We start from the raw sequence: 15,010 nt of genomic DNA, 5'->3' as shown, positions 1-15,010 counted from the left end.
TATAGCAATTTTCCACGACTGTGATTTAAATTGCTTTAAGGCAGGGGTAGGGAAGCTGTGGCTCTCCAGCTCTGCTTTAAATGCTCTGCAAAACAAAGCATGCATATGTAAGCAGGGTTTTAACCACTGGAAATATAACTATTACAGGCTAGGCAATAGTATGTAAAAGCTAAATGAATAAATCATTTGCCTCTGCCCCTGTACTTGGATTCTAAATGCAAATGATATTTTAACCACAAGAAAAGTATGTTCCTTCCATCTCTTTGAATCAGTGTCACCTCATTTAAAAAACAACAACCCAAAAACCTTAAGCCATTGACTGTTATTTCACTTTATGTACTTTTTAAATATAGGAAAGTTAAGATGACCTGGAACTTGAGAACAATTAAACTCTCTGCAATTCTTTTTTTTTTGGCTTAATTTCTTTCATAGCTGAAATGTCAGGGTCAAATATTATTATTATTATTTGCAAGTGTGTAAAATAATAAAGAGATGCATCTATCCACAGATAAGCTGAGCAAGGTATTGACTTTCTTTCAACCTGTAGATTTGATGAATGTTCTGAAACAACTGTAGTAATTAATTTTGCATGGTGCTTTGCCAACTTCATTTTTTCCCTTCTCCTTTCAGGTTTTTAAACAAATTGGCAGCACAAGCTTACACATGTTTACTCAAAAGCAAATCCTATTGTATCCAACGGGACTTACTTCTAGGTAAAAGTCCACAAGTCTGCAGCATTAGTCATATAAGGACAGTAAATGAAATGCAGTTTATTATGTGAAGCTCCATTAACTGGGCTGATTTTTCAGTTACATGTGTAGACTTTGATAAAAACTTATCAAAAGAGGCAGGTATACAGTGGTACCTCGGGTTACATACGCTTCAGGTTACAGACTCCACTATCCCAGAAATAACGCTTCAGGTTAAGAACTTTGCTTCAGGATAAGAACAGAAATTGTGCTCTGGCGGCACAGTGGCAGCGGGAGGCCCCATTAGCTAAAGTGGTGCTTCAGGTTAAGAACGGACCTCCGGAACAAATTAAGTACGTAACCAGAGGTACCACTGTAATAATTTGGAGTCCAATGTAGCTTTAAATATGAATAAAAATCTGATTATCATATTCTAAACCAATTCATTTCCCACAAAATAATTTTCAACTGAACTAAAGTATGCTTTAAATAAACTATCTGCATCATCCAGTCATGCAGATGTTGTTGTTGTTCAGTCGTTCAGTCGTGTCCGACTCTTCGTGACCCCATGGCCCAGAGCACGCCAGGCACACCTATCCTTCACTGCCTCTCGCAGTTTGGCCAAACTCATGTTAGTAGCTTCGAGAACACTGTCCAACCATCTCATCCTCTGTCGTCCCCTTCTCCTTGTGCCCTCCTTCTTTCCCAACATCAGGGTCTTTTCTAGGGAGTCTTCTCTTCTCATGAGGTGGCCAAAGTACTGGAGCCTCAACTTCAGGATCTGTCCTTCTAGTGAGCACTCAGGGCTGATTTATTTAAGAATGGATAGGTTTGATCTTCTTGCAGTCCATGGGACTCTCAAGAGTCTCCTCCAGCACCATAATTCAAAAGCATCAATTCTTCGGCGATCAGCCTTCTTTATGGTCCAGCTCTCACTTCCGTACATTACTACTGGGAAAACCATAGCTTTAACTATACGGACCTTTGTCGGCAAGGTGATGTCTCTGCTTTTTAAGATGCTGTCTAGGTTTGTCATTGCTTTTCTCCCAAGAAGCAGGCGTCTTCTAATTTCGTGACTGCTGTCACCATCTGCAGTGATCATGGAACCCAAGAAAGTGAAATCTCTCACTGCCTCCATTTCTTCCCCTTCTATTTGCCAGGAGGTGATGGGACCAGTGGCCATGATCTTAGTTTTTTTGATGTTGAGCTTCAGACCATATTTTGCGCTCTCCTCTTTCACCCCCATTAAAAGGTTCTTTAATTCCTCCTCACTTTCTGCCATTAAGGTTGTATCATCAGCATATCTGAGGTTGTTGATATTTTTTTCCGGCAATCTTAATTCCGGTTTGGGATTCATCCAGCCCAGCCTTTCGCATGATGAATTCTGCATATAAGTTAAATAAGCAGGGAGACAATATACAGCCTTGTTGTACTCCTTGCCCAATTTTGAACCAATCAGTTATTCCATATCCAGTTCTAACTGTAGCTTCTTGTCCCCCATAGAGATTTCTCAGGAGACGGATGAGGTGATCAGGCACTCCCATTTCTTTAAGCACTTGCCATAGTTTGCTGTGGTCGACACAGTCAAATGCTTTTGTGTAGTCAATGAAGCAGAAGTAAATGTTTTTCTGGAACTCTCTAGCTTTCTCCATAATCCAGCGCATGTTTGCAATTTGGTCTCTGGTTCCTCTGCCCCTTCGAAATCCAGCTTGCACTTCTGGGAGTTCTCGGTCCACATACTGCTTAAGCCTGCCTTGTAGAATTTTAAGCATAACCTTGCTAGCGTGTGAAATGTGTGCAATTGTGTGGTAGTTGGAGCATTCTTTGGCACTGCCCTTCTTTGGGATTGGGATGTATACTGATCTTCTCCAATCCTCTGGCCACTGCTGAGTTTTCCAAACTTTCTGGCATATAACAATATCATGCAGATATTGTTATCTAAAAGGTGTTCCAAGTATTAAGCAGGGCAGAAAGTTGGCCCATAATACACACTTGTGCTTAACAACAGAACCTGGTGTTGGTTTGCATTTTGATTAAAACCCAAAAGAAAGTATCCGTGATTAAGGAACAGAATGCATTTCACCTTTATTGTTAAAGAATAACATCACTATGCTGAGCAAATGCAAAGAACAAATGAGTTAGTAGAACAACAATAGGATCAGCCCTGTTGAGAGTGGCATAGGTAAAGGACAATGGAGCAGAGAAAATGGGGGGGGGAGCTCTCTTTTCTCAGTCCTAAACTGAAGATACTCACACCATCACTGCTAATACAATAGCAAGGGACACGGGTGGTCTAAACCACTGAGTCTCTTGGGCTTGCCAGTAGTGGTGAGTTCCTGTCGCTTTGTCCCAGCTTTTGCCAGCCTAGCAGTTTGAAAGCACACCAATGCAAGTAGAGAAATAGGTACCACATTTCCGTGTACTCTGGCACTTGTCATGGTGTCCCATTGTGCCAGAAGCAGTTTACTCATGCCCCGGAAAGCTGTTTGTGGACAAACACTGGCTCCCTTGACCTGAAGCGAGATGAGCACCGCACCCCATAGTCGCCTTTGAGTGGACTTAACAGTCCAGGAGACCTTTACCTTATTACAATAGCATGGAGCTGGCAGCTGAGTAACAGGAAAGTTTCTCTACTCTCCCCCCCCCCCCCCGTCCTTCATCCAAATGCTAACTGGAAAAAGCTATTCTTCCACCTCTTTATCTGCCTAGTTATAAAGCCTTCTAGTTCAGTATGCTAACAGACAGAGCACAACCTCTCGCCTTATCCCAGAATGAAAAGATAATAAAAAAAGAAAATAAGGTCCTTAGAAGGGAGGTAAGCGAAGCCACGTAGTGATTTATTACAAGGTGGCAGGATCTGGTTCATAGTAACAAATGGATTCTACAGAATATTTAGGGGTAATCTTCATACTGTCTTTACAAATGCATAATTCTTCTTGTAAGATTCCAAGAATAAACTCTCTCTCCCTGTCCGTAGCATCCCTTCTTTAAACACACTCATGGAAGAGAGAGCTCTCAATGGCATTTATCCATAAAAGCCAAATGAAACCTCCATGCTTAGAATACAAGATGCTGGGTACAAAAAACAGAGATGACTATGGCCCCTACAATTGCCCCTGTATTGTGCTTTCACTACACATTTTTAAATATGATCGCTGATTATCCTGGTCTTCCATTAAACTTTGCTTATGGTGCTTCTTCAGCTGCAGAAAGCTCTTTGCAGGGCTTCTTCCCTACTGTATATCCTCACAACCCTGCTTAGCCACTGCCATTCTATTTGCACAAACTGAGACTGAAATATCTATTGCTCAAGGACAGCAAATGAGCATTTCCCTGTCACTTCCTTCCTATTCAGTACTTCCCTGCTAGTTTCAGGACTTGGCCATGTAACTTGTTTGCAATATGCACTGTCTTGGAAGATGTTAACAAATACAAGGCTTATTGCCACCGTGCATGTACATCATGCATTTTCCCCACAACATGAGGTTACACGTGAAAGTAAACCCCGACAACCTTCTTCACTGCTGCTAAACTGCAGGGGGGGGGGGTGTTATTTGGAACAGTGAGGAAAGGAGATACTTAGATTCCCTCCCCACCCGTTTACCGCAACGATGCACTTTATCTTGCACCTAGACGGTTTACGGGGAGAAAGCAGCGCGTTAAGCATGCATGCCAACCTCCTCTTCATTGCAAATAGCCTTCTTGACAGCAGGAGGCTTCACAGGCCGGAAATATATTTAAATAGAAGCTTTCTAAATATTTGCATACACACACAACCTGATACAGGAACATGTGATCGTCAGTGCCCATAGGTGCCAACTCCTAGGGGCCGAGTTCACTTCGCCCCCTCCCCTAATAAAATATTTGAAGGGGCTGCCCCCCCCAAGTTGATGAGCACTATCATTCAAATAGTGTGCGTGCACCGTGTCACGTGATTGATTGGGGGGCAGGGCTCGCCTGCCGCCCACCCCACGCCCATTATTTTTTTCAAGTTGGCACCCCTGCCAGTGTGGCAGCACGCAAAGGAAGGCCGGGCTCCTGCGCTTTCAACGCTAGCCGTGCAGCGTCGGGGGTAGCGGGTCCTCTTAAGCTGAGAAAAGCGGCGCCTGCAGGAATCAACCCCTCCCCCCTTTCGGCACAACTTCTAAAAGCACAAGAGCCCTCTCCTCATTGATTGCACAGGGGTCCTTAGAAAGCTGTGATCTCTTGGCGCTGAGACAACCTTCCTGAGATAAAGGGCCAGAGGGCGCAACCAGATCAGAGGGCGCGTCCGCACCTCGGGGGAGGGGCTTTTGTTTTGTTTTTAACCAGTGATTCCAGTCTTCAAAGATTTGCCGAGCGTCCCCGCTGCCTCGCTTGCCCTCGGGGCAGCAGGGCAGGTGTTTGGCTTGGGCGCCCCTTGTCCTGCCAAGGAAACAGCTTCTTCTCAAGCTGCTGAGCGAAAACACGCCGCCAGGCAGGCACGGGTCGGGAGCTGGAAGCGCCCGCTTCCCCCCAGCCTCACGGGCAACCGGCTTGTGACGCCTTCGGGGGCGCCTATTGTTGAGGGAGCCTGGCGCCTCGCTTTCGCCCCCTTCCCTGTGAGGAGGGGCTGCCCCTCCGGCCTCCTCTTCTCTCCGCCAGCTGCCCTAACTCACCCGCGTCGTAGAAGGCGTCCAGCACGGCCGTCTCGCCAAAGTCCAGCTCGCCAAAGTTGACGGTGCTGAGCTGCGCTCCCTCGGCCTCGCAGGCTCGCGCCAGGCACTGCAGCGCGCCGGCCTCGGGGCTGCGGGCCCCCGAGCCGCCCTTGGGGCCGTCGTTGAGCACGTACACCGCCCGCAGCGAGCGCTGGCGAAGCACCGGCCCGTTGCCCTCTGGCAACACCTCGGAGCCCGGCGGCGGCGGCGGCGGCGCAGAAAGCGCCTCGGCGCCGCCGCCGGGCTGCTCCGACGAATCCCCGCCGTTCACTCCCGCTGCAGGCGGCGGCTGGGGCTGTTGCTCCGCGGGCGCTACAGCTGGGACGGTGCTGCCGCCCGCCGGGTTCTCCATGGGGCGAAAGCGGGTGACTGCGCCCGGGGAAGTCGGCGAAGGGAGCCCCCGCCCTCAGGGCGCGAAGGAGGGAGGGAGGCTCATCCCGCCGGGCCAAAACAAACTTCGCCGCCGCGCCGGAGGTGGGAGAAGAGAGATGAAAAGGTCGGCGACGCCTTTCTCCCGTCAGCGCGGCTCGCCTCGAGTGCAGGAAAGCTGCCCGGAAAGCTTCCCGCAGGGTTGCTGGCAGCGCCTGGCGCGCGGGCCGGTGCTTGCCCTGTCACTTGGCTCCTAAAAGTGCCGCTTGCCCGTCAGGGGGCGCACTTGAGAGCGCCGCAGCCAATAGCACTGTCACCACTGATACCGCCAGCGGGGGCGCCTCCCACCGGCTCCCCCGGGGAAAAGCCCAGCTTGTGTCCGTCGGCGCTATTGAGCGGCATTTATAAGAGCGCGGCAAATCTCCGAGGTGCCTAAAGGGGGCGTGGCTGCTCCTGGGCGGAGCCCTCAATGTCCCGCCCTCTTTCTTAGGAGGTTTGGCCAGGGGGGTCTCTGTGGGGCCCTCTTAGGACTCGACATTCCTACAGGCCTTGAAGTGATTTTAACTGTCATGCTGTAGTTTTGGCTGCTTGATTTAAAAAACAACAACAACAACAACATTTGATACATGTTTAAGGGGAAGAGGCAATGTCTGGTTTTCTTAGACTTCTGGGATTACCCAACACAGTGATTTCCTAACACAGGAAAATTGTGGTTGGCTTCTGTTACATGCAGAAACTGCAGGAGGACAAGGGGAGCCTGATAGATGAGGTGAATTTGCCTATCTGGTCTGGCAATGTGCTCTAACAGGGGCTGACCAGATGCCCGTGGGAAAGGACATGAGCGCAACAGCACTCTGCCCCCACCCACAATTCACAGCAACTGGCATTCAGAAATATTACTGCTTCCCAACTGTGGAGACATGGCCAGCAGTAGTACCTTATGAATATGTGTATCAAAACTTCTCAGTGACCCACCTTGCAAGGCTGTTTCCAGTGGCCCAGAAAACCCAGAACTATACTACAGAAGCGTAAGCAGGGCTGAGGGAATAAGTATCGGTAAGAGGGCAATCCTATATATATCTACTCAGGAGTAAATCTCATTATGTTCATAGGCGCTTACTCCCTGGTAAATTCACATAGAATCACAGCCTATAATATATATATGTATATATAACTCAAGTTGGAGACCTCTTCCAGCCCATCCTCTTCCCACTGTAAGACTATAAAAAGTTATGGAAATGTACTACTTCTTTTGGTTCAGTATGTAAAATTCTTGCTTTTACACATGGGTACTATTTTTTAAAATATGCATCTTTTAAAAAGTATATTACTCTTAAATAGAAAAATAATAACAACAGAAGACTTTTTTTTTTACCACCATAATGGCATGTTTCAAGAACATTGCCTTTTTGCTAGTTTTACCGGCCTCTAGTCTTAGACATGAATGACAGTAGGGAAAGAAACTAAGAAAAAAGACATTTTTACCCCAAGCTGAGAATGCCTCATTTGTTTCCTGCGCCCCTGTTGTGTGCCCCCCCCCTCCAAAACTCTTCTGGGCACTCAGACTGGCCTGGTTTGCATGTTCTGGTAATCCAAACTATTGAGGACTGAGCAAACATGTGGGGTCTTGGAGAAGAGTTTGCAGCCACTCTGCTGGACCCTACAGTAGTCTTTCTTAATGCTACATCACAGTGAGGTATACCAAGGCTTGTCTTAGCATATTCTCTGAATTCAGACACATGGCTAAGCTCTCTCCTCACTAACCACAAGCTGTAGCCAAGTCATTAATGGGAGCTGGATATAAGAATGCCGCCTTAAAAAGTACTGTAATTTCTGATTTGCAAAAATATACAGTACATACAAATACTATTTTAACTGACTCTCTCTCTGTGTGTTGGATTAACTTAATCTGTACTCAGTCAACACAGTGTGGTATAATGGTTAGAATGTTGGATTATCACCTGGGAGACTAGGGTTTGAATCCCTGCTCAGCCATGAAGCTTGAGCCAGTCACCATCTTTCAGCGTAATCTACCTCACAGGGATGTTGTGAGGATAAAATGGGGAGGAGAACCATGTGTACCACCATGATCTGCTTGGCAGAAAAGGTGGTATATAAATGTAATTAATAATAATATTTGTTTGCTCCAGGTAAACTAGACTTTAAAAGCAACAATATGTTTATGATACATTGATATTTGCTCAAAACAAAAGTGAAAAATTAAAAGTCAAGTGTTCTTGCAAAACTTCATAAATTTTAAATCAGAATTTGAAGTGGAACTATTTGGCAAACTCTTAATGAACACTATGGGATTGCTGGGGAGGGGGTTGGCACTTCAGGAACAAGCTTGGTAAAGATGTAGAAAAACATTGATTTCAGCTTAACATATTTTAAGAAATGTATTTTTAAATAATCGGCTAACTTCTTGTATGCTGTAAAATGTGAATGTCCAACTGCTACAAAAGTATCTTTAAGAAATTCTAATTGTGTCCACATGTGGCTCAGTTGTTAAGTATAATTTTTTGCTTGACTAACACATGTTAGGTAACTGACAATTATATACCAAAAAAGATATCCTCCTCTTGCACCTTTGAAAATCCAGTGCAATTTTAATGTGCTTTATGTTTTCTTTCTCCTATTCCTAGTTAACTGTAAACAACATATTTTGTTTAACGAGAAAACAGAAATGGTGGTATAATCATGTATCTACACAGAAAAAAGTAAAAGGGAAATTAGCTGCACAGCTAAAATAATTGTTATCCTCATAACTAGGCAGATGCTTTCATTTTGCATCTCACAAATAAGTACATCATTATACAGAAAAATTACTTGTATTCAAACTATTTTCCTGTCCCACAACACAATTCTGACCAAATCTATATTTATTTCTAATGAAACACATTTACAAACATTAAATAGTACAGGTAGCTTAAAAAAGCAACCCCATTTCAGAAGTATAGCTTTTTCCCAGAAGGCAGATTTCTGTGCATGGATCACTTTGGATTTATACACACAACAGGGTGTATATACATTTAACAGGGGTGCTATGCATGAGGATTCTGTCTAGCCAAACAACTGAACATAGCGAGCGGACTCGGGTAAGCCCTGCCCTGCATAATCAATCGCAAGACCCAGCGCGCGCACACCATTCAAGAACAGCAATACCCATCAACTTTGCCCCCCCCACTCAAATATCTTGGGGGGGGGATGCGAAGGGATCTCAGCCCCTAAGAGTTGGCTTCGATGGTTGAAAATCACAGTAAATCACAACTCCCATGCTCCCTGGAAGGAAATTGCACTCCTAAACATGCTCAGGGACATCACTTCTATGGAAACAAGAGCCCGGTAAAGTATCCTCTGTCTAGTGTTTCTCACTGCTGGTTATATGTACCCTCTTCAAAAGTAAGGGTTATTTCTTTTTTGCATGGAAAGGAGGAAAAAAATTGGCAGGGAAATGGGCTAGTTGTGGAGGTGATCCTAAACAACACTTTGAGTCAGATCTGCATTTGAAGGGGATGGGGCCCAATTCAAAGTATTTAAGGTCCATTAAAAAAAAGGTAAAGGGACCCCTGACCATTAGGTCCAGTCGTGTCCGACTCTGGGGTTGCGGCGCTCATCTCGCGTTACTGGCTGAGGGAGCCGGCATACAGCTTCCGGGTCATGTGGCCAGCATGACGAGCCACTTCTGGCGAATCAGAGCAGCACATAGAAACGCCATTTACCTTCCTGCAGGAGCGGTTCCTATTTATCTACTTGCACTTGACATGCTTTCGAAGTGCTAGGTGGGCAGGAGCTGGGAGCAAGCAACAGGAGTTCACCCCGTAGCAGGGATTTGAACCGCCGACCTTCTGATCAGCAAGCCCTAGGCTCAGTGGTTTAACCCACAGCACCACCTGGGTCCGCAATTGCAGATTCACCCTTATCACCCGTTCCAATGCAGATGGGAAAATGTGGCTGCTTCTCCATGCTCCTTGTCTGACATTCTAACCATTATGCTGACACTGTATCATTGGGGTGGCAGCGGCGGGGTGTATGTGATTCTGTTATTTCAATAACATAAACCCAAATCTTTGTGCTTTTGGAAACAGTGGCCTGGCTCTTTGGTCCCTGGTCAAGGACTGTTGCTGTTATTAATAGGCTATTATCTCATATGATAAATGTTTATCTAGATAAGGATGGCATGTGTGGAACTCAAAGGGGAACCAAGTTAACAGTGATCCTGATCCAGCAAGGGATATCCCACACATGGAAGCAACCTTTTGAATGGGAAGCTAATGCAGATATTCACACTGCAGTGCCTACCTGGGTTCCTCTGAACAACCCAGCGGTGTCTTCAAATTGATGCACATCTAATGCACACCGAGGACCTACTAGCTGCTGCAAAAGCACTGCCATAACAGTTTCTCTACCATGCAGGTGGAGTGCATTATCTCCTGATCTCACCACTGAAATCCTTTCTTAAGAGCACCACAGCACTGGGGGCAGAGATAAACCCCTCTCTCTGACTGCTTTTTAAGAGTAAAAGGCAGCATCACACACACACGAAACACTGCAGCGCTGGGGTGGGTGAAAATGCTGTCTTTGCACTTCATCATTAATGTGGCACAGTTAGTTCTGTGGCAAGTAAAAGGAACATTTCTACCCCTCCCAATCCCAGCACTAATAGTGGAGGTGGGTGCAAACGCTGCCCAGATTTCTGAGCCAAGTAAAAGCAAGCATTTCCAGCCCTCCACACTGGAGTGGACGTGACTTGGAAATGCTGGTTGCATGGGCATTTGTTTGTGGAAGTTGTGAATGTATGTGTGACTGGGAATGTGTCTGCAGGTGTGAAAGTAAGAAAGGGAGGAGTAGGAGGCAGCAACTATGTTGCCTGGGGTGTGTGCTATTTGTTGAATGGATGTGGAAAGTGTGTGAACTGCATTGGGTTGTATGTGTAGTGTGTGCATGAACAATGCACACACACTGGCCATGCCCACCACAGGCATGCGGCCCTCGGAGGGTGACTGATCATCAACGTGGCCCTTGGCCCAAAAAGAATTAGCCATCCTTGTTGGGGAGCAAGCTGCTTTGTAAACAGTGAGACTTCTAGGTAGACATGTGTAGGAATGCAAGGTTTATTTTGTTAGTTTGCACAGGCTTCCCCAAATTTCCTTTTAATAAGTTAACATGTCCAATTCCCTCCTCCCAGACTTTGAATATTTAGGAACTGCAAAAGGAACTTTGCTCCCTGCCACTTCCCTTCCATATTTTTCCCCCAACTCAATTTTGAAGTTCCTTGTAAGGGAGTAAATGGTATGTGCCTGTGTTGCCTGACCAACAGCTATGTTCTCATTCTGAAAATAATTAACAGGTTAAGCAGAAGTGGATCACCAATTAAATCAACTTTACTGCTCAGTATATTACCCCTTATGCATTGGCATTTGGCCTGTACATCCAGAAACATAGACTTGCACATAGAATTTAAAAATGTAGATAATACTAAAAATATGCCGAGGTGAATGTTTATATTATTATTAAAGAAGCGTTTCAGTAGATACACTGGTGTAATGTACTAGTGTAAGACTCAAGTACAGTGGTACCTCGGTTTTCAAACATCTCTGTTGACGAACATTTCAGTTTTCGAATGCCGTAAACCTGGAAGTAAATGCTTCGGTTTTCAAACACGCCTTGGAAGTCGAACATGCCACGTGGCGTCCCCTGAATGCAAGATCCTGAGCCCTAGCTGTCAGCTGTTGAGTTTTTGGTTTTCAAACGTTTCAGAACTCGCATGGTCTTCTGGAATGGATTACATTTGAAAACCAAGGTGCCACTGTACATAGATCAGTGTGTCCTACTTTCAACATGGCTCAGAAACAAGCTTATAAATTGCTGCTTTCATGTAGTCTTGCAGTTCCAGTTTAGGAATTTTGACTAGAGAGAAAATACTTTAAAAGGCCCGAAAGAGTTAACCGCTACTGGCTGCCAATTCTTCCACCCTACACATTTGTCTTAGGAGCAGGGAAAAACAGACTTGGAAATTCTTTTTAACCTCATACGTGTAGTTACACTTTCACATACTGTACCAGGTTGCCACATAACTCATAAGAGCATAATAGTAATTGCACCTGTTCCAAACAGCTATAGCAGAGGTGGGGAACCCATTTCAGCTCGAAGCTCATGGCGAACCTTCTGGGAGTTACGTGCCCAGAGGTGGGTAAGATCAGAAGCATAAGTGGGTGCCGTGAAATAGGTGTGACTTGTCCCTTTGAAGAGTAATAGTCAAAATTTTCCACACACACTCATACCCATCTTTCAATCCTCCGTCCAGGGCAGCGAGAGGCACGATCAGATAAAGGACACGTTTAGGACAAGAAAAAGCAGTCAATGAATATTGCCTTGAATATTTGTATTTGTGTCATTTACCTCAAAGGCACAATTTAAAGGTAAGCTGTATGTTAAGGATGCTTGTGGGATATTACTGGTTTGGTTTTGTGCAGGAGGGCTGGAGATGCGGATGCAGCTACCATCTCAGTTATTTCGTTTAGTTGCTAATAATGCTTTAGGATTATGAAATTATCTTATTTTTGCATTTTATTTGTAACATTTTAATGCTTAAGAGATTTTTTCTGTTAGTTCTGCTGCTTTTGATTTTCATTTGTACTATTTTTTATGTAAAACTATAGAAAATATTTAGATAAATGTTATTTTGCTCATGATTGATTTTAGTAGTTTTATAAGTTGTTTTGCATATGCAAAGGCAAAGGCTATCACTGTATATCATGAGACATTCTGTTAAGGGGGTGTTAGATGTAAAATTTAATAAAGATTATATAAAAAGGAAATGTTTAAAAGTAAATATCAAAATTATAATATAAATTAATTTGAATGTGAGTATGGTCATTTAATGTTTTATGTTTACCTTCTGTTCTTCATAATTTTGAAACTAATACTATTAAGTGTGGCATCGTAGAGTTCTGTTCATACATATAGCACGGTCAGTAGCATATACTTTCCTTAAGTTTTTATAATTTAGTATTCCTTTGTTCATTATAACCACCCCGGGGGGGGGGGGGGGAAGAAAACTGAAAGTGTGTGATCATATATTAGATAAAATGGTAACACTTCCACTAGCATATAATGTATGGCTACATTTTTCTTTGAACTTTCCCACTTTGTGGGAATTTCAGTTTCCCTTAATAATTTCCTGTCTAAACAGGAAGGTCTTAAGGTTCATACTGTGTAGGAAGTGCAACTTAGAAGACACACTTTAAAAACATTTGTGTTGGCCAGTAATAAGGATTTCTTAACCCATGGGATTAAATTCCATGTCACTGCCTACAATACTGCTGCAGAAGTAAAAAATAGCAGGTATCAGTAGTGCAGTTCTCACCACGTTAGTATGTCACATTTATGGATGAGAGAAGGGAGGAGTCCTAAACATTACACAATCTTCTTCCTCTATAGCAGATAAGAACAAACAAAGGAACACTGCAGCACTGAAGTTAGCAAACTCAGTTCTGAGTGTGTGGAGACATGCACACAAATACCGGTACGTTATATTTTCCTTGAAGGGACACTCCATTAGTGGCAGATTTTAAATGCCATTCAGAATAACAACTACCTTAATAGTGACTGGTCTAATTCCATTCTATAAATATTTAAGAGAGCACGCCAGATTCTGTGCCTGCTTCCTCATACCAGATGAAAAAGGGGATTAGGAGCAGAACTAGATGTTATGGGGAAAATACAGGGTGGCCAGCTCTGTATCTCTGCAATAACAATAATGTCAAGGAAGTTAGAATCAGCAGGTGAGAAAGTGCTTAACGCTTTCTCCGCCCACTTCTTCATTCAAATGCCTTCTTCCAGGTTAAAACAAAATAAAAAATAAAAAAATGCACATGAAAGCTCATACCAAGAACAAACTTAGTTGGTCTCTAAGGTGCTACTGGAAGGAATTTTTTTATTTTATTTTGTTTTGACTATGGCATACCAACACGGCTACCTACCTGTAACTTCTTCCAGGTTGTTTTTAAATTGGTGTCCACCTCCAAAAACCAAATGAAAGCCATAACTGAAACTGACTGAGGACCTAGATCAATCTACCACTAGATGAGCTTATTCCATTGAGACCAAAGGTCACTCTGCAAATCCTCGGTGCACTCTTTATTACTTCTCATATTTCCAGGACCAAGCCTTATTACACAAACTAGATCTTGTGCTGAGCTCCAATTCAAAATCATGTAAGAATCACACACACATTATCCTTCCTGGGGTGGGCTGCAGTAGCCAGTCTCAGGGGTGGTTCTCCTGCAAGGGCCAAAAAATACTAAAAACTGGGGGCATTTTTGTAATATGTGCTTATTTACAAATATACAAAGCTGTGCACAGTAGGCAAGCCAGACAGTGTCCCATCTTTAAAGGTTCATGGGTTCATCAAAGGCTTAAGCAATTGCGTATCTTTGCAGCTTATCCCAATGCTACTTCTTGCTAGCTAGATGCAACAGCCTGCTTCTCTTGCTGCCCAAAATCAAACTACCAGGCAATTTCTTGTAAGCAAACAAACACATCCTGCTAGTTTAAGCCCCAATACTGGCTGGTAGGTGTTACCTGCACATACCACTTGAGAGTCCCCACCAGCTTTCAAGAACCCTTTAGGAAAAAATACATAAAAGTCTAGAGGGGAGATCATTTTGTCTACTTCACAACACAATGAATCACCTCATACTATTGGCCCACTGTAGTGTACTGCAAGATGCACTTTGCCACTGCAATGGCTTTTCAGACCTTCCGTTAACGTCTTTGGAAACTTACCTTTCCTGTTCCATCCTCTACACTTGGAGATCTGCAGAGCCATTTCCCCTTTGCTGCAGGCTGACCTGACTTTCATTATCAGTAGCTGAGCAACCTTTTAACAGGTGCTGGTACTTAACTTTTTTGCCATCTGCCTGGGATCAGCTGAGAATGAGAAAGGACACACAATTACAACTACTAACTGAGGAGTTAGAGCTACACTAGATAATGCAAAAACCACACAGAGCCAATGTTTACTCTTCCTCCAGCCAAATGAATCAGTCTCTCAAAAACACAATTAACTGAATGAAGGAAAAGACTGAGGATCTTTCTTTTCTATATATATTTTTCTAACTTGAGGGGAAATGGGATAAATTTTTGTAGCTTGGGTCTCTCAAGTCTTGGCTTAGTTTTTTTTTAAAACAGCAAGCAAATATTTTACTTGGGAAGCAGTCTTGAACTCCCCCCCCCATTATTATACAATTCCATCTTCTATAATCACATTGG

The 15,010-nt window shown here is 44.0% G+C and overlaps 1 protein-coding gene across 5 annotated transcripts in view; it reads right to left on the bottom strand.

Moving 5' to 3' along the window:
• Positions 1 to 14,623, bottom strand: part of MAP3K15 (mitogen-activated protein kinase kinase kinase 15) — a 69,371-nt gene extending 54,748 nt beyond the window's left edge. For 3 of the 5 annotated variants that reach the window (XM_033147298.1, XM_033147299.1, XM_033147300.1), the window contains exon 1: positions 14,525 to 14,623. In XM_033147298.1, coding sequence (XP_033003189.1) covers positions 14,525 to 14,600 — 76 coding nt within the window. In that variant the 5' untranslated portion in view covers positions 14,601 to 14,623. Of the gene's footprint in view, positions 1 to 5,326; positions 5,486 to 14,524 lie in introns of those variants that run through there. The other 2 variants (XM_033147301.1, XM_033147302.1) reach the window with 2 other exon arrangements.
• Between the last annotated feature and the right edge of the window lie 387 nt (positions 14,624 to 15,010).

The sequence above is a fragment of the Lacerta agilis genome, chromosome 4 (genome assembly GCF_009819535.1).
Source record: "Lacerta agilis isolate rLacAgi1 chromosome 4, rLacAgi1.pri, whole genome shotgun sequence".
NCBI lineage: Eukaryota > Metazoa > Chordata > Lepidosauria > Squamata > Lacertidae > Lacerta > Lacerta agilis.
Note: the sequence above shows the minus strand (reverse complement) of the source record. Positions and strands in the feature narration are given on the sequence as shown.